The 25,582-nt window shown below is 29.2% G+C and overlaps 5 protein-coding genes across 5 annotated transcripts; 1 reads left to right on the plus strand and 4 right to left on the minus strand.

The window, feature by feature from the left end:
* Nucleotides 1-432: 432 nt before the first annotated feature.
* LOC145944821 (odorant receptor 13a-like) lies at nt 433-3,756 on the minus strand. Its single transcript, XM_083053385.1, has 10 exons — nt 3,613-3,756; nt 3,285-3,404; nt 3,109-3,226; nt 2,529-2,790; nt 2,267-2,392; nt 2,044-2,134; nt 1,784-1,920; nt 1,092-1,224; nt 831-979; nt 433-518 (listed from the first exon to the last, which is right to left on the minus strand). Exons 1-9 carry the CDS (start codon nt 3,754-3,756, stop codon nt 917-919), a joined length of 1,194 nt encoding a protein of 397 aa, XP_082909511.1. The 3' UTR covers nt 433-518; nt 831-916.
* Nucleotides 736-25,563, plus strand: LOC145944824 (odorant receptor 13a-like). Its single transcript, XM_083053388.1, has 9 exons — nt 736-748; nt 23,459-23,578; nt 23,716-23,833; nt 23,956-24,217; nt 24,446-24,568; nt 24,649-24,739; nt 24,904-25,040; nt 25,195-25,327; nt 25,416-25,563. Exons 2-9 carry the CDS (start codon nt 23,519-23,521, stop codon nt 25,464-25,466), a joined length of 975 nt encoding a protein of 324 aa, XP_082909514.1. The 5' UTR covers nt 736-748; nt 23,459-23,518; the 3' UTR covers nt 25,467-25,563.
* On the minus strand, nt 8,724-11,501 carry LOC145944831 (uncharacterized). The gene is made up of 9 exons (XM_083053395.1): nt 11,325-11,501; nt 11,083-11,202; nt 10,568-10,685; nt 10,116-10,377; nt 9,843-9,989; nt 9,630-9,720; nt 9,224-9,360; nt 8,939-9,071; nt 8,724-8,850 (listed from the first exon to the last, which is right to left on the minus strand). The coding sequence occupies exons 1-9, from the start codon at nt 11,466-11,468 to the stop codon at nt 8,800-8,802; spliced, it is 1,203 nt and encodes a 400-aa protein (XP_082909521.1). The 5' UTR covers nt 11,469-11,501; the 3' UTR covers nt 8,724-8,799.
* LOC145944336 (uncharacterized) lies at nt 12,116-16,305 on the minus strand. Its single transcript, XM_083052599.1, has 8 exons — nt 15,925-16,305; nt 15,612-15,731; nt 15,413-15,530; nt 13,888-14,149; nt 13,531-13,701; nt 13,307-13,397; nt 12,722-12,858; nt 12,116-12,263 (listed from the first exon to the last, which is right to left on the minus strand). Exons 1-8 carry the CDS (start codon nt 16,066-16,068, stop codon nt 12,116-12,118), a joined length of 1,191 nt encoding a protein of 396 aa, XP_082908725.1. The 5' UTR covers nt 16,069-16,305.
* LOC145944830 (uncharacterized) lies at nt 17,352-20,555 on the minus strand. The gene is made up of 9 exons (XM_083053394.1): nt 20,373-20,555; nt 19,914-20,033; nt 19,712-19,829; nt 19,315-19,576; nt 18,887-19,051; nt 18,634-18,724; nt 18,409-18,545; nt 17,536-17,668; nt 17,352-17,444 (listed from the first exon to the last, which is right to left on the minus strand). Exons 1-9 carry the CDS (start codon nt 20,514-20,516, stop codon nt 17,394-17,396), a joined length of 1,221 nt encoding a protein of 406 aa, XP_082909520.1. The 5' UTR covers nt 20,517-20,555; the 3' UTR covers nt 17,352-17,393.
* Nucleotides 25,564-25,582: the final 19 nt, after the last annotated feature.

Raw genomic sequence — 25,582 nt, forward strand, 5'->3', positions numbered from 1 at the left:
TGTCGATTATATTCGGACACACTGAAATTTGTAATTATTTATTCCTTGATACTGTAATGTATTATTTCCTGGCAATGAAGAAGAAGGTTTCCATTCTAATAAATAATCAAAGTACACTACAAGTTTCGGTCAATCAATGTGTTTAAAGTATTATTGCGACACTATTTCACGAACATTATACATATATATTACGTTTGTTAATTTTAAATAAATAAAGATTGATTATTATGCATAAAATACGATGTATCACAAAGCTTAAGTCGATTTTGAAAAATATATATGTATATATATATATATATATATATTATATATTATAAATTATATATTATAAATATAATCTCGATTATAATTTTTATCGTTTGGCAACGTTATTTTCATACGATTTCTTTGATATACCGAAAATATTTTTATACTAACGCATTTATTTTTATGTGCAGGTGAGTCAAATGTTGGATAACACTATCGAAGAATAAGCTTCCCATTCTGTGCGACTTCGTGTTCCGTTTTTCAAGTGGTAACTGTATAAAATACATATTTATATAAATATTTATAATACATAGTATAGATTTAAAACATAATTTATTTTAAAAAAGAATAATAAAAAAATCGTGTTCCCTTTTTATATAATATAATGAATAAGAAATAAATAAAAAATAAAACATTTGTTTATATAACATTTTTTAGGACAGATAATAATAATAAAATAAATTAAGTATATCACATACATGAAACAGTTTGCACATGTCAAGTAAGTATGTGCAGGCATAAAGTGAGTAAAGTATATTTATTTTTGCTTAGCTAAATTTATATTATAAATACCTAACACACACCTTTATACGGTAAACGCCTGAGTTCTTGATATATGCAACATTAGAAGTATGTGTGATTATAAAGTCTCATAAAAATTTACTTATTCTCACACAGACATTTCGCGTAGCGAAATCATTACCGTGCAATAGGATACTGATGTTTTCATTATCTTAAAAAATATATATTTCCTTTAAATATTATTTTTTTCTGTCAGTGCAGTAAAACGTGTACGATCGCGTGAATTTTTACATTATTGCACGTCAATATTTCTACGTTATTACCATACTGAAACCTTCCAGATTGATGACATATAATTTGGCGATTGTTATTCGAGAACTCTTCTGACTTCTGGCAATTAATAATATTAGACATTTTTGTATCTCTATAGGCGTATTGTACCATATTCCATTGTAACTGTAAAAACAGATATTTTTATCACAAGAATTTTTTTTACATATATACCGGGTGTCCCATTTTAAAGGACCCACTCAAATATCTCAGAAACACTACGTTAAATCAAAAAATGTTTCCTACAAAAGTTGTAGGGTTTCGAGGGGGACATAACATAGTAATATTCATATGACCTTGGGCGGCGTCTCCAAGGTCAAGTGAAGGTGAGAATAAATTTTTTAAATGGAAACCCATATTTTTTATTATAACATCTTTTTCTACTAATTAATTTGAACAACTTTTATCTGAAGCTGAAATTTTTTTATTTTCTTCAAAATTCATTCTCACCTTCACTTAAGGTTAACCTTCACTAATCTTGGAGACGCCGCCCAAGGTCAAATGAATATTACTATGTTATGTCCCCCTCGAGACCCTACAACTTTTGTAAGAAACATTTTTCGATTTAACGCAGTGTTTCTGACAATGAGATATTTGAGTGGGTCCTTTAAAATGGGACACCTGGTATATGTATGAAAAATCTATATATAAAAAATTCACAATATATACATATAAAATAACTTACGCTGCTATCGAAATTCCGGCGCTATGATCGATTATTTCTTGTCCGGCCCAACTGTTGAAAAATAATCGACAACTTTGTAGTAGCAAGAGAGCCACGTAACGCGCGATTTCAGACGATCGTCCCAATCGAATCACGAACTACGAAATATATCATCGACATGTTTAAAAAAATTGTGGCAGTAATTAACAATGAGGAAAGAAAGAATATATTAAGATTATATTGCAATACGCGGAAAAGTTGAAGTTTAGAAAAATTATTACCATCACGCACACTGAAGCATGCAATATAAATCCTAATCCAACATCGAAAAGGAGAAATAACGCGAATGTAGACTCCATTAGCTCTATGAATCTAAATAGATAAATATTACTATCTACATACTTGAAAAAATTTATAAATGTTTGATAAATGTAAAAGAAATATTAAAATGGATATACATAAATTAAAGTGTGCGTGCTATACTCGAAATATTATCACACCAACAGCCTTATTCTTTCATGCAGTTGAATGCAACGTCGTATGCGTTGACCGATTTCATCATGTCCGTATATGTCATTATCCTGGATCCATTCTAGTTGGTCGTGCGTCGTTAAATTCTCCAGGCGAAAACTGAAAAAAATATTTTCATTTATTCCTAGATCTCTTTTAGTTTAAAATTTATATCTACTCTTTGCAGGTGAATTTCGTAACTATAATAATTAGGTTTGAGCTGTATATTACAATTGAAATTAACCAATTATCTCACCACAGTATGTCGTACATTCCGCAAATATGTTCCACCATCAAAACGTACGTAGTATCGGTGCCCACCGCGATTGAGATGCATGCAATGTAACCGATATACGTGTTTAGCAAAAGCACATAATAGTACTTGTCCTGATTCACAAAGAACTCCGTTGGATGCGGCATTCTTTTCGGTCTAGTTTCATTCAGGGGCGAGATGATATCTAATATAGGCCCGGTGAGAGGTAACGTAGCAAAGCAGATTAGAAATACCACGAGGAAAACTAGATAAAGGAAGAACGTTTTATACCATAAAGAATAATTCCACAATACTTTTTTTTATTTCTTTAAAAAAGAAAATAAACAAGCGATAATTGAGTAATTGAATTTTAATCACGATTATAAATTAAAACTTATTGTCGCGCTAACGATCATTTATTATTCGTAATTTATCATTTTAATTTAGCATTTCTCTTTTATTTTTAAGCTTGCATGTATATAACTGAGATGTAGATTATTGATTCATCAAAGAGAAAAAGATTGAATCCACATTCTGAACAATAATCTTTAATCGGTTATTCACCGATGCGTTTAATTCGTACTTGAATACGTTAACGTAAACTTTCGTGCATTTTCGGCGTAACGTGTTAAGATCTGCGTTTCTTGTCTCGTCAGCAGATTACGCCAATCCTCGTGCATCTGTCGCAGAAGCACCTTAAACTAAAGCAACGCCTATTCAAAATTGAATTCACAAGCTCGATGCGACAGTCATACATACCTTCTCAGAATTATGAGTCAAGGTAAAAATTTTTATAGCGCATATTAGTCCGCCAGCCGTAGTTGGCATAAGCTCGAACACGCTATCTATATCATCCGAATGTTTGAACAAGTATGCAAGCTGTTAATAAATAATGAGTTTATAATAATGAGATTATATTTCGCATATACTTGGATATGCTCTCTAGACGATTATTGCTCTATGACACAAAAAGATATGACTATTATAGCAATTATCATATATTTTCTAACAATAAATTTCTTTTTTCTGAATTACTCTTTAAATTTGTTTAACAATCAACCAAGATATTATCATCTCGAGAATTTACCTGCGGCGCGCACGTTATTGTAACACCGAATATGGCGAATGATAGAGTTAGAATTTTCATAAATGACCTTTGATACGGCCATAAACCTATGAAAGACAGGGTGAGTTTATTAATTCTAAAATACCGCGTGTCAAAGAAATCCATGACTTTACTATACTGAATAAAAATTCATATTCACTGGCAAAGCAGTCCCGCTATATCGCATGATATGCATAGCTACTTTAATATTCCGTTAAAACTTTCTTTCGGCGAGCATATATTTTAAGGCAGACAACGTAGCGCGATATTAATAAAAGATATTGCGGTACATTAAAAATATGAAACGTACGAATAAATAGAATTTAATATAATAGCACGTCCGGCCTTTTCGCTTAAAGCTTTGAAGATATTTCGCATAACTATTTCATGTTCTATTCGATGTCACATACGTGACTATATAATATCGATTAACGTCTTAAATGTCCTTTGTCTTTTTAAGAAATTAGACATTATCCATGATACATACATACATAGTGTCTATATGTACATAATATTTATAATTTCTTAGGTAAGAAATTAACATTTAATAGTAAAAATACATACATATCTATACGCAATTTTTTTTACGACTGTGACGAAATAAACCACACGATTTCAGATGCCAGATGATATGTAATTAACAATGTGATGTCAATTAACATAATATAGGATTAATGTGTTCTCTGTCATTAATTTAAACATTAAATATAATATTAAATAAAATATAAATATCAAACATTATATTTTATTAAAATAATATTTTTCTATTCAAAAAGAACTCTTTTGAATATGGCAAGTTTCTCATCAAAGTCAGAATTGACATTAGTATGATATGGAACATCAGCGCAATAAGTGATGCTGTGATATAATTACATTGCGTCTTAATTAATGTCGTAATGTAATCTACTTTATACATAAACGTAAAAATATTATATCGATTTTTTTATATTTATTTATTTCTCAATTTATTTCAAATAAATATTGTAATAATAATTATTATTAAAAATGTAACGACACAAAATGATGAGAGACAACGTATATTTATTATCCGTTACATTAAAATGTATTATCCTAAAATAATATTTCTATTAAAGGGAATCTGAAAGTACATTACAGTTAAATAAATATCATCAATTCATTAAATTAGCAACTTACGCTGCGACAGGAATTTGTGAGAACTGTGTGATTTATTTTCTGCCCTATCCAGCTGTTGAAAAAAATTCGAAAATGTTGCATAAGCAGGAGTGGACCGTTTCTCATCATCTTTGTAGCATTCATATGAGTTACGATCTGTAATTATGCAATTATTTCGCGATAATCTTCGGAATCATTTTCTTTTATTATCAATGTATTTTCTTGTTTTTCACAAGATTAGTCTTATCGAGAATATTTTCAAGACAGTTGCATAAAAAAATTATCGTTATTATCAGAATCACAGGTAACCTATGAATCGAAATATTTTTTAAGCTGAAATTACTATTTATATCTTCGAATATCAATCAACAGATTGGAAACAGTTGATTATTAAATTATTAGAATTTGTGTTTGATGCGCTTATATGTGACATAAAACTAATGATTCAATTACCTGAATAATATTTTGTCAACTTTTCAACTAATATTATATATCATAATGAATCAAAATACAATATAAAGCTCGCACTCGATGAAATGCTCAAGTATCGTACAGCAAAAGCTATAAATTTAAAAATCGTAATTACTCTTTATTTTTTTAATTTTATCAATTAATGATTGAAATATTAAAAAAAAGAGAGAGAGAGGGCGAAGTATATAACGAAAATATTTCATTAGAAAGAATAAGTCAAATCGCCCGACAATATTTTTGATTTGTCTATGATAATACATTTATACAATATATAATTTACACAAATAATGCACCCGCGCGCATTATCTGACAATGAGTTACAAGACCAGACATCTCGGCGACTACTAAAAAACATAACATTTTCTTTATTATCCTAGACTGATAATTCCATATATACCCATCTGCGACAAAAACAATGGATTTCTAGAGTAGTATGTCCCCTTAGCATATTCCCTTGCATGTCGCAAGATGATTGCGAGACTGATCACCCTCTTGTTATCCGATTGTAGAAAACAATGTAAAGCGACTGCAGTGGTAAGAAGGATATATCATTACGATAACTTTGGGTTGTCAGAAAACACGTTTGAAACGTTTATGCTATCCACGATAGATGGATATTCAATCGATCTATGAGATGCGTTGCTATTCGCTATTAAAATTTTATTTTTACGATGAGAAACATTTCCCAAACGTTTCTCCAGCCAACCCAAAAGTTATTGTACAGATCTTCGGTTGTATGAACGAAAATTATGTAAATTATAGAACACGAAATCTCTATAGAATAGAAATCAATATATATCTTATCTATAGAATAAAATGAAATATGCTGTGTTCACTTGACGCGTCGCAAAAAGTAGATATTTAATATCGATCTATGGAGAGCGTCCCTGTTTTTAAATAGAGATTTACAGCGAATAAAATTTCCGAAATGGTTGTGATATATTTTTTTCGCCATCCACTCTTTATTTATTTATTTATTTTTTTTTTTTTACATTTGAATAATACTTAAAAAGAGTGATTAGTCTGGCAACTATTTTGCAAGGGAACGTATTACGATGCTATTTAAAAATAAATTCTTTTTACCACAGACCTTATCCTTATCTAGAATTTTCGTATAAAGAAAAATGATGTAAGTTATATAATACGAAATTATATAAATTTTCTCTAGAGTAAACTCTAAAATATAATAATATATTTAATTTGCAAACGATTGTAGCAATCTTTTTCTTACATATGTGTGTGTATAAATGAATAGATTCTGATGAGAAAGAAACTCACATATTCTTAATATGAAATTTAATATTTATTATAACCATTTGAAATATCTCTTCTGGAACAATTACAACAATTAAGAAAATTTTTATAATAGATGTTTGCAAAAATGATATTACAAGATTACAGACAATTTGCATTGAGATATTTTTTTAACTGGAATAATTATCTATGCCTTTGATCATCAATCAACAAATTCGAAGCAATTAACTATTAAATTATTATTAGAATTTGTTTAATGCACTCATGCGACTTACATATACACAACATCAAACTCACCTGTTTATAGCAATGTTCACTAATTTTTTAGTGATACCAACGAGAAGAACATTAACTGTATCTTCGATAGTCATATTTAGCATCATCATGTTACACAATTATCATATGGCAAAAGCATCTATAAATTAAGAATGATAACAATACTAATCGGTGATATTCACAGAAAGAGTGAAAAATATATTGCGTAAATATGTCATTTTAGAAAGAAATCGAATCCGACAATATTTCTTAGTTAGCTGATTGCATTTTCTGTGTGATGACACAATTATAAAATAAATAATAATTCCTGCGTGCATTACCTGAGCTGCAAGAAAAGGCATCTCGGCGACTACTGAGAAACACAATAGCGCCTTTATCATCCTAGGCTGATAAGGCCAAATATCCAACTGTGACAAGAACAATTGATTTCTAGAGTAGTATCTTAGCATGTCGCGAAACAATTGCGAGACTGATTGCTTTCTTGTTAGATATCCGATTGTAGAAAACAAGTAAAGCGAATGCAGTGGCGAGATGGATATATCATTACGATAATTTCAGGCTGTCAAAAAATGTTTGAAACGTTTACGCATCACGATAGGTGGATATTCAATCGATCTACGAGGAACGTCGAAGAAGGAAATCTATTAAATATTTATCTTTTACGACGAGAAACATTTTCAAACGTTTCTCGAGCTAATTCCAAAATTATTGTACAGATTTTCGGTTATATGAACAAAAAATATGTAAATTATACAACAAAAAGAGTTACTTAATATCGATCTACAGAGACCATTCTCCGAAATAGTCATGATATATTTTTCTCACCATTGCGTCTGCTATTTCTTTTTTACATTCGAATACTTAATAAGACAGTGATTATAGTCTCACAACTATATTTTGCAAGGAGACGTGTTACGATATTATTTAAAAATAAATTTTTCTCATCACAGATTCTTACCTAGAGTTTTTCGTATAAAGAAAAATTTATATAAATTATGAAATGCAAAATTATAAATTTTTTCGAGAATAAACTCTAAAATATAATGCGTTTAGTTGGCAAACGATTACAATGATCTTCTATAACATTTCCAGGAAACAAAAAAGTAATATATATACATTTAATATTTAATATGATATTATCGTTTTATTACGAATTACGATGATTACAAATGTTTTTTTTTTTTTTTTTTTTTTTTTTTGCAAATAGTGATTTCTCGAAATATAATGATTTTGTGAAAGTTGATATATTACCATCTCATCTCTCTTTCATGTGGATGATAATACAATGAAATATTATGTCGTCATAAAATTGGAGATATCGCAGTCTGCTACAACATTATGTGAAAGATATTAAAAAGTATTTATATTTCTCAGCCAGATACACCAAGCTACACATAATCATTGATGACACATAATCATGACAAACTTCCAGAGAATATACAAAGAACAAGATTTTTATGAAGAAGTATTCTTAATAATCTCTTTTTTATATATAAATGAATACCATTGATAAATCGCATTTGATGCGGCCACAGGCCTGAAAGACAGAAAGAGTTATTCTTAAAATACCATTTATCAAACAAATCTGACTTTATAACATTGAATAAGAATTCGTAAATTCGTTGTCAGAATAATTTTTGTTAAGTGGATTTAATTTCCTTAGTATTCTGTTAAAACTTTGTTTCGGCAAGTATATAATAAGGCGTGGTCTGATGTAAATAGAAAATATTGCATTATATATATTTTTTATTCAAAAAAGATATAAAAGATTTGAATATCACGTTAACGTCTTAAATATTTTTTTGCTTTTATACGTATCTAAATGTTGCCTACGATATGTACATATGAATGAATGGACTTTGATAATAAAAATGAACTACATATTCTTAATGTGTGAAACATATTAATATTTATTATAACAAAAATGTCTTCTATAAATAAATATCTTCAATATTCAAATATCTTCTACAGTAATTAAATTAATAAAAATTAACGATCTCTTGATAAACGCGAATATTTTACAAGTTTATATGTCTAGCTGACTGATAACAAGGTTGTAAAATATGACATGGCTGTTTGCATTACCTTAAAATGGAGTATTAATATGTTATAACATTATTAAAGGCTACCATACAAGACATTTTTCACGTGTATTTGAATAAAATAGACGTACCGAACTGAACGTAGTCATCGACATAATATACATATTTGCAGCCGTCAGCGTGCAAGGCACAAGACTTCTGTAAAGCAGTATGCTTAATAATTTTGTCGTTTTCAACGAGCACATGTACCATCGTGCATTGTATCTATACGATAAAAGTATTACGTGTGATAAAATTCTTAGCGACTGCGAAAATGAAATTATGCAATCAACCGACCATATCGAACGATAGTGTCACCTCGAAATAATTATAGCAATGTAACATAAGCGTGATTAAAGTATGATTTTGATACTTGCGCTTTGTCGAACACTTCTATACTTTTATCCAGGAGTAATTGTCCTGGTAAACACATGCTCAAGAGATGAGTGACCGATCCCACAGCTATGCATCCAAATCTTATCACTTCCTGAGTTTGTCCCATTTTGTTAAGAAGCTACAACGTGTATGAGTTTCGAAATTTTTATAAATATTTTTATTTCATTTTTTATCGATTTTTTTCCAACGTAAAAACACCCACAAGTATTGGTAAAAAAAATATAAACTTATATCTTAATTATAATATTGCTTTATAATTCTTTACACACACACACACACACACACACACACACGAAAAAGGTACGCATAAAATATTAAAAAACTTTAAATTTTTTTTGATTATGAATATTTTTAATAATTGACGCATATGGTAGAGAGAAAGTTTACTTGCAATCCAATTAAACTCAGAATCATTACGTTCAGCAACAAGATGAGAGACGTCGCGGTTTGGAATGCAGAATCTAGTATATGAACGTATCTAAAAGATAGTGAAAAGAAATTATAAAATATGAAAATTTTTATGTAAAGTATATGATAAAATCATAACTGAATAATACTGATAAAATCATTATTTGTAATGAAATTTTCTATCATACAAACTTTATTGCGAGTTGATGTTTTTTCAAACATGCTATCATCTCATGATACTCTTCGGAATCATATTCCTTCATTACTATGTGTTTTTTACTCATTGTTTCCTCATCATTGTCAAGTTTAATTTTATCAAAAATATTTTCAAGACGGATGCTTGAAAAAAATATATATGATATTATTAAAATCACAAGAGCAATCTGCATCGAACTAATTTTCAAGGCGGAATAACCTTCAATAACTTATCTGAACATAAAATAATATCTCTCTTACTTTACTTACCCTATAGCGTTAAATAAACTACAACCATGTAACACACATACTATATACATGGTATCAACGTTCACCATACATCTGGTACTAACTATAGCTGCAACATAGCAATGCAATAAAATGGGATAATAATATTTCTCTTTGTCTACTCCCCATTCTCCCGCAAGCACATATATAAGTGGCCGTGACTCATTTAACGGTATTATGACATCTAGAATTTTTGGTAGTAATGGTATTACCATAAACATTACTACGAATATGTTAATGTACACTGCAAAGAGAACATATGTTGCTACAATAATTCTATTATTTCTAATCATTTTTCGTAATATAGAAATGGTCTTTCAAGTTTGATATATATCTTTAAATATTAATCAACAAATTCAAAGCAAGTTGATTATTAAATTATTTCAAGTTTGTTTGATGCACTTATGCGACTTTTAATTAATTTATTTAGTTACCTGAGTAATATTTTGTTACTTTTTGGCCAATGTTAGCATATTGCTTCAAAATATGAAGTTCGCGTTCGCTATGAAAAAGCTGCCAATGTTCGTCCATCAGTTGTAATATATGTTGCAACTAACAATGAAAAAGAAACAAAATTACTAAAGATTAATGAAGTAATAATTTTTATTGTTTGTAAATACGCGCGCAATAGATGAATGATAAATGATATGATATGATATATGATGAATATAAAATTCAGTAGTATATAAAAATTATAAAATATAAAAATTAGCTCGCTTTTATCGAATAATATTAATAATTTTATACGTGTGTTTGTGTGTCTATTACTAAAAAAAATAATTTGAATAATTATGTACATGCTATTAAATTATTAATTTGATTCCATCAAAAATTCATAGCGAAATCATTAGCGAAAATATGCTGTCTAATATTTGTCATTGACACATAAAAATCGTACATACAATTTACACATTACACATACACATACACATACACATAGATGTCGAACCTTTTTGTTATTCAGAGCAACGTTAAGTAATTTTATAGTGGCACCAACGAGAAGGATAACAGTAACTGTACCTTCAACAGTCATACTTAGGTCACCCCAAGTATCGTACAAGAGAAGCACCTATAAGTTAAAGGAACATTATCGATCGGCGATACTGACAATGAAAAAAAAAGAGAGAGAGAGAGAGAGAAGTATATAACGAAAATACTTGATTAGATTGCACAATATTGTGCGTACATTACCTGAGTTGCAAGAACAGACATCTCGGTGGTTGCAAAGACAAATGGTAGCAGTATCTTTATCATCCTAGGCTGATAAGGCCAAATACCCATCTGCGACAAGAAGAATTGATTTCTAGAGTAGTATCTTAGCATGTCCCCTTGCATGTCGCGAAACAATTGCGAGACTGATCACCCTCTTGTTAGGTGTCCGATTGTAAAGAAGAATGCCAAGCGAATGCAATGGCGAGAAGGATATATCATTACGATAATTTCGGGTTGTCAGAAAACATATGAAACGTTTACGCCATCCATGATAGGTAGATATTCAATCAATCTATGAAAAGAGAGAGAGCGTCACTGTCCGCTATTAAATATTTATCTTTCTCGGCGAGAAACATTTCCAAACGAGACAACCAAAAATTATTGTACAGATCTTCAGTCGTATGAAAGAAAATGATAGAACACGAAATTACAAATTTTCTGTAGAATAAAATTGAAATATACTATGTTCTCTTGGTCCCTAAACTATTGCAGCGGATTTCTTCTATAAAACATTCGCAGGATATTGAAAAAATAAAATACACTCATATTTCTAATATCAGATATATCGTTTATTGTTACAAATATTTTTTTTATAAATGACATTTCGTTAATGTGTGATGATTTTGCAAAGACGTCATACATTACAACCGTCTTTATTTTATGGATCCTAAGGTAGTGAAATACGACATGGCAGTTTGCATCACCTTAAAATTGGATATTGATTCTTTGCAGCATTTATGTATAATAGTCATTGTAAAAAGTATTTATATTTAAGCCAGGCGTACCGAAGTGCACATTGTCATTGACATAACAAACATCTTTCCAGCCGAGAGTGTACAAGGAACAAGACTTCGGTAAAGAAGTATTCTTAATAACTTTCTGCTTTTTATGGAGAACGTATACCATCGTGAACTGTACCTAAAAGACAAAATACTTTTTTTACGATTATCTTCTTGCCAATTATATGCAAATCATTTAAGTATAATCATATAGAACTTTGGATAAGATAATATTAAAAATAACAAAATCATCTCGCCATTCAAAAATGCTTATAATAATACTCTTATACTTATTACAATACTTATTAAAATTATGTCTTTGTTTGCAAGGGCTGTATGCGTATATTAGAGATCGAAATTGTTATAATAAAAATCGAGTAAAATTTTAAAGGAATAATCAATTATATTAAAACTTCTTGTTGTGTATGTGTGTAAATATATGACATTGTTATTTCGTTGATTGATACGGAAGTAATGAATCTGGACAGTATGTTTTAATTGCAATGCAATTCTAGCTTATTTGTCGATAAAGCTCTTTTACATGCCGCAGTTAAAGAACTGTAATTCTAAGAACTATAATAGAACTATAATTCTTACGCCTTGTCGAAGACTTCTGTGCTTCTATCTATCAGTAATTGTCCAGGGAAACACATGCATACAAGATGAGTAAGCGCACCCACAGTTACACAAATGTATCTTATTACTTCTTCAGTATGTCCCAGTTTGTTGATAAGCTGCAACAATTACGAAGAATATACATTATTCTAAAATTTTGAATGTCTTTTTAATTACAAATTATTTGACCAATTTAGAATTAATTTTAATAAAAATTAAATTCGGGAGAAGTCATTATTTATTTTAACTTTCTAATTTTTGACACATATACATGTATCTTTATAATTAAATGTTAAATTAAAAGTTTGTTAAACTCTACTTGAAACAATAATTGAAAAATATTATTTTGTTATCTATTTTGACTCTTCTCAAAATATAATTTGCAAAAATTTTTTTTTTATTCATCTATAATTAGAAAATTATTGATGTCTTGTGACATTTTCGGCAAAATCGATTTCAAATTGGTCAAAAAATTCTCTGTTGATATAATATTTGATACATTTGAACATCTTGCGTGATGCTATGAAATACGTTTTTCAATGAAAGCATATTTTTTTTAATTCTTACTTGTATTCCGATTACGCTCATAATCAACACATTCAAAGATAGAAGAACAAACGTCGCTTGTGTGAATGTAGAATCCAATATTCGAACATATCTAAAAAAAAAAATCGGATAAAATAAATTAATATTAAAATATGAATAAAATAGTTTTATTGATTAAGCGTTTTTTTTTTATGATCATTAAAGTCGTTAATATAACTATTATTATCGGCGATAAAATTACAAACTCTAATGCAAATTGATGTTTTCTCAAGCATATCATCAATTCGCGATAATCGTCGCAATCGTCGTCGGTAGAATCGTATCTTTCTAATAAATGATAGTGCGTTCTTGCGCGTATTTTCTCATTATCGTTAGTCTTAATATTTATCTGGCCCATAATATTTTCAAGACGGTGGCTTGGAAATAAAACAATGTGTAAGTTAACATCTATATCGACTATTAGCGCATAATCTATATCGAAAAGCTTTAAATTTATTTGTTTTTTCCAAGAATAAAGAAAATTTTAGAAACATGATAAATTTTTAAGATATTTAAAGAAACGAGATATCTCGATAAGAGTTTATTTTCAATATATTACTCACCTGATAGCCGTGAATAAACTGCAAACATGTAACACACATATTATATATATGGTATCGACGGATAATATGATCCCGACAGTGATTGCACTCGACGTATAAGCATGAATCAGGATTGGATAATAATATTTTTCTTTGTCCACTCTGTACTCAGCTTGATATATAAATTTCAATGGCCGCGATTCATTCAATGGTATTACGATATCTAAGATTCTCGGAGTTAATGGAATAAATAAATACAGCACCAAAATTGTGCAACAGTATGCTGTGAAAAAGAGAATACATTGCTGATTTTATACTGCATTAAATATCATGCCAGAAAAAGAATTTTTTTTATTATGTTCTAGTTTTTTAATAAATTAAATATTGAAAATATTGAAAATGAAAGAACTTGATCTATTTTAATTTGAAATTCAAGAAAGAGATAACATTTCGCGTTTATATTGTAGTATGTATAATGTTTATGATGGCATTGAATTAATTATTACACAGTATATTTAATGTTTGTATAACTATACAGCATAAAATAGAACATCAAATTTCGCAACATATTCTATAATACATTACGTATTATTTTATTTCCAACAAAAAAAGCAGTAGAAAATAAAAGTGAAATAAAAGAAATCCCAAAGCAAATGTTCAAAGTGACTGTCCTCGGCTAAAATATTCTGCTTATCTTCTTAGCGATCTTTGAACATATTTATATGAATGTTTTTGCTCATTTCGATGAATAGAACACGCTCCTGAAGTAGCCACATTTTTTTGGCACCCTCTATATTGTGTTTACACCCTCGTCTTGTCATTCGTGCGGTGACACTCGAGCGAGCAGGTAGCGGTGCGATCCGCTCCCTACATCGTCGAATTATTTCTCGATACGCGATCGCGACGTATATTATATGAAATGTCACATGCAATCAGTTGTTATAATTTTTACAATTAACGATCATCAGCTTGCGCGATTAATTAATGTCCAATAATTCGCGAGTGAGTGTGAAGGAGCGAGAGAATGAATAAGACAGGAAGAGTCATCGGGCAATAAGATGAGTACAATTTATAAATGTTAAAATTCAATTTCTAAAAAAGAGTTGTAAATTAGCTGCTCGTGAATATATCAACCATTATCAAAATTTTAGGAATATGTTATTTCTTTTCACAACTAACGAGACGTTAGGCTTATTCGAAGATAAAATGTTGAGACAATTTTAAAATTATGTTAAACTATTTTAAGACGATTAAGTACCGTATTTAGGATATGCTAAACATATCGATAATAATATTCTGATAGCATAATAGTGACATATTTGTCGACTTTGACATCTTCGATGAAAAATTACAAAAATACAAATTTTAATCGGGTTTTTAGATTACAAAATTAATGTATGATTGATTACTGTAAATTGTTCAAAATAAACCAAGTTCTTTCAAATAAAAAAAAATTTAATTATATTAAAAAATCCAAAGTGTCAACCTTGTAATAATGTTACGTGGATTTCTTTTTCGATTGTTATTTAAAAACATTATTCATTACCTGCGTAATATTTTGTCACTTTTTGACCAATGTCAGCATAATATTTCAAGATATAACGCTCAGATTTGTTACTAAATTCATTCCAATGATCATTCATGAGTCGCAGTAAACGTCGAAACTGACAAACAATATGAAAAGAAAAAATTAAATAAGTAAATAAATGCACGTATTATATTGATACCTATATTTGAAAACTCACTTTGTCATTATTTACAACGATATTAATCAATTTTGTGCTGGAACCAATAATAGGAGTAATGATAATTACACTTTCGACAGCTATATCTACATCACCCCAAGTGTCATGTAATAGAATTATCTATGAATTAAATATATATATATCGATTAATAACAAAATAAAATAAATACATAAAAAATAAATACATAAAAAAAACAAGTAACAAATATATATTGATATTTGGAAAATAGATATTGAATGATATATATATTTCTTAATTAATTTCATTTACCAATGCGTCTGCGCTACTACTTGCACGAGTATGATACGTTACCTCGGTTGCGATGACGGAATACTGTACTATTGTTAAGACACACGGTAGCAGGATCTTGAGTACTTTATGCTGATATGGCCAACCACCAATTCTCGACAAGTAGAATTTATTTGTGGCATAGTATTTTTCCATTTCCGCGTGCATAATGTCGCAGGTAGTTCTTGCGCGAATATCCCGTCGCGACTCAGCCTTCTTCTTATTAAATGTCTGATATGAGGAAGAAATGACGTGGGCAACGAAAACGCAATGTGGTTATGATAATACCGGATTGTCAAACTTAAGCGAGCCATAAAAGGCACGCATTTAGCTGATCGATATGAAATGTCTCTACATTCCAGCAATTTACAGAAGATCTTGAATTATTCGGATAAAAATTGCAAATTGGCCGTGAAATGGTAGAGAAATTTTTCTTAGCAAAAACAATACAGTCAAAACAATACGTCTCAGATAAGCGGACGAAAAAAAAAAGAATCGAGTAATTTTTAATTATCTCAACTTATCTTTTACACATAAACATTTTTTGTTGTTTAATTTTTATACGCAGATTGGTTTGTTGTTTAATAATCTATTATATACATCGCAGACATATATACGTATGTTGTTAAATATTTTATCTATAATGTACCAAGTGTTTTAAAGTCATCACATATCTTTTTCTTAGCGAAAATGTCGATGTATTAATTCAAGTTATAAAGTTTGAAAAAGAATTTTTCACAAATTAAACTTTATGGACTCAAAGGATTAATAAAACTACATTTTACAGTTAATTTCAGGTAACGTTTGCTTTAAGGTAATTTTAAATTGAGTCTTTATTACAAAGATATATAATGAAAAAATTGAAAATTTGCAAAAAATGATTATTACTCTTCTCGATATTTTCACTGCAAAAAGTCCAAATTGCCCGGAGAATTTGCTATATTAAAAAGACATCCGGTGGTTTTGAAACATTTTGTATACATGGTATGATATTAATATATCGATCTTTAATAATTTACGTCGCATTCACGCAATTACGAGAATATAAAATATAAAATAATATATAAAATATACGATATATTTTTAAGAAAACCCACTTTATACATAACTTTAAGAGCTTCTAAAAATTTATTTTTATCACAAATATAATATCTATGAATAGAATTATCTATGAATTAAATATATATATATATATATATATCGATTAATAACAAAATAAAATAAATACATAAAAAAATAAGTAACAGATATATATTGATATTTGGAAAATATTTGTATACATGGTATGATATTAATATATCGATCTTTAATAATTTACGTCGCATTCATGCAATTACGAGAATATAAAATATAAAATAGTATATAAAATATACGATATATTTTTAAGAAAACCCACTTTATACATAACTTTAAGAGCTTCTAAAAATTTATTTTTATCACAAATATAAAGCTACAAAAGATATTTGATTAGAATAATAATATATGCACAATGGTTATTTTAGAGAGGAGAACGTCATGAAGTAAGACATAGCGGTTTGTACTATCTTAAAAAAGGAGAATATCACTCTTTTAATGCTATATATCTTATAAAGACAAGGACGTGTAAATATATAGTTTGTTATACGTGACTCTTACCATGCTATAATTGGCCATTGACATTACGTATATTTTACCGGCGGTTAACGTACACGGCACGATACTCCTGTAAAGCAATATCCGTAAGAGTCTTTTGCTTTTTGACGAGAATGTATACCAGTGTGATCTACAACTGAAAGATTTTTTGTCTGAGGAAGAGTTTTTGTTAAATTGCTTATACATTAATACAGATATATATTATTAATATAGCGTGTGTTCTATAATTATCGAATATTTTTTTAATAGCAGATTCTTCGATCACATTCTGGACTTTTTGTTAGTGAAAATGTCAAAAGAGATAGTTTGTTGCATGTTTCCAATTATTTCCATCACATATCTTTGTAGTAAGTATCAAATTAAAATTCTGTTAAAATAAATTCTACCTAAAATTAATTGAATAGTGTGTTTGTTAACTTCACAAAATATAATTTATCCTTCTTTTACAATCGTTTATAATTCGGAAATTATTGATGCCTCGACATTTTTGCTTAAGAAAAAATCGTCTCCAAGATCAGAGAATTTGCTATTAAAAAGATATCTAATAGTTTTTTACATTCTGCATGTATATTAAAATATATATATTAATATACATATTTTTTAAATATTATCTGTATAAAGAATATCTTTTAGAAGAGAAATGCAATATATATTTTAAGATACAAAATTTGACAGGATTGAAAAATATACGAGGGTGCTGCATATCGTTGGGAGTTTGCTATTTAACAGAAATCGTGGAATATCTAATAACTGTTATAAATAAGTACTATATTATAAAGATTTTAAATAATATTATTCACGACATATATGTTATATGTACTTCCCAACGATATTTTTCTTAACTTTTATCTATCAAATGTCATATATTATTTTTACGCTTTATCAAATATGTTTACGCTGTGATCCATCAATCTTTGTCCCGGCAGAGACATGCATAAAAGATGGAAAAACGCTCCTGCGCATAAGCAGATATATCTAATGAAATCTTCGGTATTATCAAGATTACTTAATACCTGGATATAAATAGAATTCGATACAACAATATATACTGTGTGATAAAAATAAATTTTTCATCCTTTTCTTTTTTAATTATATACTTGCTTGAATTCCTATAAGACTCAAGGCGAGCATATTACATGACAGTTGGATGCCTGTTGATAACATGAACGAAGATTCCAATAAGCGGGCATATCTATCATGACGATAAAAATTTAATTCGTGATTTTTAGGAATATATGCAATAAATTCTTTACGAATCGATTTCTTAACTGAGGTAATTTCTAGATAAATTAATATTCTAGTTTCTCTTGAGCGCATGCACATTATTGAAATAATTGAAAAGCAGTATACAAACTGTATTGCCAGCTGATGTTTTCGCAAGCAGATAATTAATTCACGAAAAACTGTCTCTTTGAAATAAATATCTTCGACTTGCATATCTCGATACGTTCTTTTTTCATTTTTCTTCAGGTAGCTCGTCTGACTGAGTTCCCTCGAAACTATATGCTCTAATCGATATCTGAAACAAATTTAAGTTTTAACAGAGATCCAGGTTTTTCCAAGAATTATATTACGATTGTATAAAAAAAAGAAACAAATCAATTCTATAACAATTGATAACCGAGTTCGCAACATTTTTTCTACCAAAGTTTTTTTAACACTCTATATAAACATAGAATTCTAAATATGAAAATTTTGTTACTGTGTATACATAATTTTAATACTATTATATAATAAAAAGAAAAACACTTTTTTTATACATGGTATTAAAACTTTGTTTACCCGATGGCTGCAAATAAACTGCATCCATGTTGCACGTAAGCTATGTAAGTAGTGTCGACGCAGACCACAATCGACATGACCGCCACGACCGCCACATATGAATGAAATAGGATGAAATAATAGTACTTCTCCCGATCTATGCGATACTCGACTTCAAATAGAAACTTTCGCGGACGGCTCTCATTGAGAGGCATCACAAGGTCCAGAATCTGCGGTGTCATTGGCATTATCAGGTACAATGACGTCGACACATAAACGTAAACTGCGGACAACGATTCGCACTGTGCTATCGCTCGATTCACATATACATCATGTAATATTTACAATAGCAGTTGTTTGCGAGATAAATAAATTTACGATATTTTATGGTCAAGCGAAAATGAGGATGGCTTCTTACTTGCGTAAAATATTACCACTTTTCTACCGAATATGACGTAATTTTGTAAAATCATGACATCCGTAGAATTGTTGAACACTTGCCAATGATATTCGATCAGAGAAAATAGGTACCGTATCTAAAAGATTTGAAAGTGGAAGAAGATTTGTAGAAAGATTTGTATAAGATATAATGAGATGAAGATGTAATGATATGTGTGTACCTCATTAATTTTAAAACTCAGATTGAGTAGCTTCGTGAAACAGGCGAGTACAATTATAGTCGAAATTATGCACTCAACTGCGATGTCGATGTCACCCCAAGTGTCAAACATTCGTGTCATCTGGAGAAATGAGACGTAATAATTCACACAATATCACAATTTCTCTTTCGAGGAAAATTGTGATATTGTAGTTATTGTGGTGTATAATGACACTGCAATATTTTTTCCAACGATTAATAGTTAATTAATAAATAATTAATTATACTCAACTGTTAATTATAATTAATGTATTATTAATATAAATGTAAATATATTAATATAATTATATATATAATTAATAATTAATATCAAAAACAAGTAGTTGAGAAATTCGCAGACTAGGAAAAGTCTCGGTTGATCTACTCTTATATCGATAATATCTTCACAAAGACAGATTCAGAACAAATCTACTACGATTACCTCTGCTAAAACGTAGCTGACATCGATAAACGCCATCGCCATCGGTATTAATATCCTCGTGAGCCTGCTCTGATAAGGCCAAGTACCGATTTGCGACATGAAAGTTTTGTTAACACGGTAGTAACGCAGTATAACCGATTGCATGGTGAATCTATTCGTCGCGATGGACAGTTGGCATGTGAGGAGCAGATACTTCATGCGGGATGTATCGCGGTTATAAAGATGCGTGGTAAAAATGACGTACTAGATATTTATCATAATGTTACGTTGTCAGTTACACGCTCAAGTACCCATTTCTTTAACATAGTCATTCGAACAGCGGTCGCGCTATCGATCTGAACGCGCGAACGATTGACGTTTTTCAATGCGACAGTTTAATTGAAGACCTCGACCAAGGCGAAAGCCAAGTTTCGTATTATGGTGTATCATATGTTGAAGAAACGGGAAATAAAAAAAAGAGTCAGAAATATATCAAATCAATTCCCCACGCACTTTACAAGTTGCGACCGCTGTGAATTCTCTTACTTTGTATTTATATACAAAATAGTATAAATTTTATGTTATACATATATTTTATATTATTTATATATTTTATATTTTATATTACAAATATATATATATATATATATACATATATATATTACAATTTAAAATATATATTTTATAATTTTATATATTTATAAATAAAATTATATAAAATACAATAAAATATACTATATAGATAATATAAAGAAATAATATAAAAAATTTTAATTATAAGCTGTATATATATATATAATTTTTATCTTTTTATTATTATCTTTTTTATATTATCTTTGTTGTATTTTTATTTTATATGATTTTATATTGTCTTTTTCTTTATTTATTTATCTAACATGTTGCAGCAACATTTTCAATTATTTTATCAATGTTTATGTAAGATTTGTGAAACGTTATAAGATAATAATTATATAATATGTTGAATATATCATTATATTTAAATACATTAACATAAATATTGAATACATTAATAAATATTTTATTTAGTTATTTTTATTTATTACACGAAAGTACATTGTTAGTTACAAAAAAGATAGATGTAAGATGAAACTGCATCGTAATGAAATATAGAATTCTTGTTATTGAGTCCTACATATAGGTATACTTACCGAAAGGATGCCAATATCGTGAAGTAAGTCATCGCCGTCTGCAATATCTGAAAAAAGAAAGTTGTCATTAATTAAGTTTATAATATTTTAAATGACGATGAGAGTTTGATTGCGAGCATTTGTATTGAGCAAACGTTCTCCAGCGAGATTACAGTTTTCTTCAGCTGTTATCTTGCACGGTATTACCTTGTTATATTATCTTGTACGATCTCTTATTAAGATTAATGTAATGTTCCTTTGAATTTTTGACCATAGGCATGTTTACCAAAATCACGAACATCTAGAAAGTTGTTTTTTTCACGTGACACATTCGTAATAATCACGTTTCTCATTCATATGTAATTGTGACAAGTGTTCCTAGAGTGATCAAATGTTTGAATAATTAAAAATAAAAATATGGAAGTCTGATCAATTTTTTCTCTCGTCGAAATGAGAGAAAGAGGAAAGAAATGTAAATAATAATTAAATGTTAATATTAATTAAATTTAACAATTATTGCTTATATATACAACACATTATATACTATAATAGCAGAATATATTGTGAATTTCACATTGAATTTTCCTAGCGAAACTTTAAAAATCACAATTATTAGACCCCAAAACGCATACAAAATATTCATAGATTTTTATATTTCTTTATACATCTTTATTTTAACAAATTTCTTTTATCTCTATCTTGAAAATATTTAAAACAGAAAGATAATCGATTATTGCAGCTACAATTAATAAATCGATTCTTCTTTGCAAATATCTCGTAAATCATTAAAGACGGTATTTTCAATAGAAATATATATTAATTTATATCAATAACAAACGTTTATTAATCATTACTATTTTGTAGATGTTACAGATGATTAAAATATCAAATGATTAATTATAAATGTCATGATAATCAAATTTAAAAAAAAGATATCTGTATTTTGCCTTCATTCATTCGCATTTATCCATTTATCTCTCCATTATCATTTTATAATTTTCTATATGACTATTGACAATTTGCAAAATTAAGCACTTATATTTGACAAAAATTTGAGTGCATTTTAAATTCCTGTGCAATATAATATTGGCATTACACATGAATCTTATTGATAAAAAATATTAATTTTTTTTATCCGATCAAATTATATCACAATATTATATATTTATATATTAATGACACATTTTATATATATAACAATATATATGTTATTTTTTATTTTCTGTTCACGACATTACTTTATTATTCCACTTATTCCACAAATACACAAGACAAACACTGTCTTTCATTGTACACATTGTACGAATAAACTTGCGAATCATTCAAGCAACAGCGTATGCTATTACTGTGCTATACTGTGAAAGAGTCGATTATTTAACAAGTATTACGATGAAAAGCAGCGATAAAGAGGGTTGCAGTGTGCAAATAATTGCGCTCTATGCTATGATGACATAATTACAGTCGTGCACAAGGAATTGCTAATATTATCCTCATGTGTCGCTTAGCTTGAATTTACAAGGTACTGTTTGATAGTTCGCATTCTTAGTATCTCTGAAAATGGCAGAGAGAAAGGATATTTTGCAAAGTCGATATTACATGATTCCTAGATTCTACATGACTTTAGCAGGATTATGGCCGTATCATTCGATTCGCGATAGGTATCTACATTTTGTGCCGACATTTACGGTCTGTTTTATTATTTTTATACCCCAGGTACATATTAAATTTATATATAATCCTTATATTGTTATATACGCCAGGTACATTGATTTATATATATTAAAAATGATAATATTTTATTAAGTTTTAAGGCAGTTTTCGCCTGAATACAATAATGTGTATACGTTCTTATAATATGTTTTTTATGCAAATATTTCAAAGCTAATTTTAAAAAATATATTGACATTACGTTACTATTAATATCTTAAAACATTTATCGCAATATTTTATATAATATAGGTACTATATGTGCACATCGCTTTGACGGATCTCGATGATCTCTTTGAATGTATTCCAACAATGTTGATCACAATCATATTTAGTTTTAAATTAGCGAGCTTGATGGCAAATAGTAACAAAGTAGGTGACAATAATGGACAATTTCGCTAATTGCGATTAATTTGTCTCGTAATAAAATCTTTGATATCTATTTCGGTAATAATAATATCAATCTCGTCAAAAATATCCTTGTTTTTTACGAGAATATATATTTATAGATAAAAACCTGTCTTAAGACGATACAGGATGATTGGTTGTCATTAAGTACGGATAACGAGAAGGCTATTCTGCAACGACAGACTGCATACGGCCGATATCTGACAATATTTTACGCAGGTACGTTGTAATAAAAAGATAAAAATTTCGGTGAAAAATTTTCGGCCAGAGATAAAAAATCGAAATTTCTTCTCTCTAATTTAATCGACTCTTTTCTAGCGATTTTCTCTGTGTATTTCTAGCCTTTATGCAACTGACAGGATTCCTCTACATAGTTAAATCGGTCGTGTTGATACTGATAGAGGATACCTCAAACTCTACCAAACTGGCCGTAACAAAATTACCATTTCGCGTTGAATATGGCCACAAAATAGATCAATATTTCTATCTCATACTGGTCCATAATTATCTAACCGTATTCTCTCACGTTACTGCCACAGTCGCGACTGATACCTTGTACTTTACCTTAATTCAGCATGCCTGCGGGATGTTTTCGATTGTCGGGTAAGATAATCATCGATCGAGAATGACGTTTCACGAATTAAGATAATTCAAACGAAAGTCGCGTGACTAACGTCATTGAGAGGACATTGTCGCACATTATTTCCCATTCGAGAGTTGTCGATCCTTTCGATTCGATCTGAAAAATGAAACCGATGATTTTATAAAATTTTATTTAAGATCTGAAAATATATCATTTTCCGAGAGTGTTATTATTTTAGCGATTTCCAGACATTCGTTGGAACGTATCGGCAAAGATAGCGACAATAATTTCGATCTAAAGCCCGACAAGATTAGAGATGTTAATTACAGCAAGGCTCTAGATTGTCTACGCAAGCATCTGCACGTGATAGAGTGCGTGTTAATGTTCTATAACGAAATTATATTTAATTATAATTTTTTTTTTAATTACGTTAAATTTTGCGATTTAACAGATTCGCGGAAATGATCGAGTCCACGTTTACGAATATATTTTTAGTCAGCATTAGTCTAAATATGGTCGGTGGCAGCATATGCGGTATGCAGGTGTGCCTTAATTTTTTTACGTTTATACTTCACAATGAAAACTGTTTCAAGAAAATTTTTTTTTTAATTGAACGCAGATACTTTGCCTTGAAATTATTGACGCACTTCTAATAAAATTAATAATGGTGTATAAAATTATTTTAAAATAAAAATGCTTTTTTTAGGTGTTGATGAATTTAAATGACACGAAAGATATAATAGCACCTCTCGCTATCTACATCGCTCAGCTCACTCATCTATTCTTACAATTTTGGCAGGCTCAATTTTTACTTGATTACAGCGTTCTTCCATACGAGTCAATGTAAGAAATTAAGCTCTCTTCTAAATTGAATCAAAAGCAATTGTGTCATCTTTTAGAACGCTATTTTCGTTCGGTTTTAAAGTACAGATGTAGCAAATGCGAACGAATATTTTCCGTTTTCACCTGCATACTAATCGTGTCTTTTATCTTATAGTTGCAAAGCGAATTTGTATTACACTTCGATTAGATGTAGAAAACTGTTACTTTTGATTATGAACAGAACGATATTACCGTGCAGAATAACTGCTGGCAAAGTGATGACTTTATCTATCGAAAATTTTGGCGTAGTAAGTATTACTTTTTTTCGTAACTCTCTTACTCTGCGACTGTAATAAATCTTTAAGATGATGATGGCAAATCCGTTTCTCTCCTAAGGTTTTGAAAACATCGATGTCTTATTTCACGATGCTGCGTTCCTTCCATTAACAATTTCAACGCGAGGAGTCTGCTAAGAAAATTTTAAGAGTCATATTTACAATGCATAATAATTTCACGCAGCGATAGATGTAGAGTGTTTTAATTGTCAAAAGTATACCGAAAAT

This window comes from Prenolepis imparis, unplaced genomic scaffold (assembly GCF_030444845.1).
Source record: "Prenolepis imparis isolate NDT839.2.m4 unplaced genomic scaffold, iyPreImpa1.0 SCAF_13, whole genome shotgun sequence".
In the NCBI taxonomy this organism is placed as follows: Eukaryota; Metazoa; Arthropoda; class Insecta; order Hymenoptera; family Formicidae; genus Prenolepis; species Prenolepis imparis.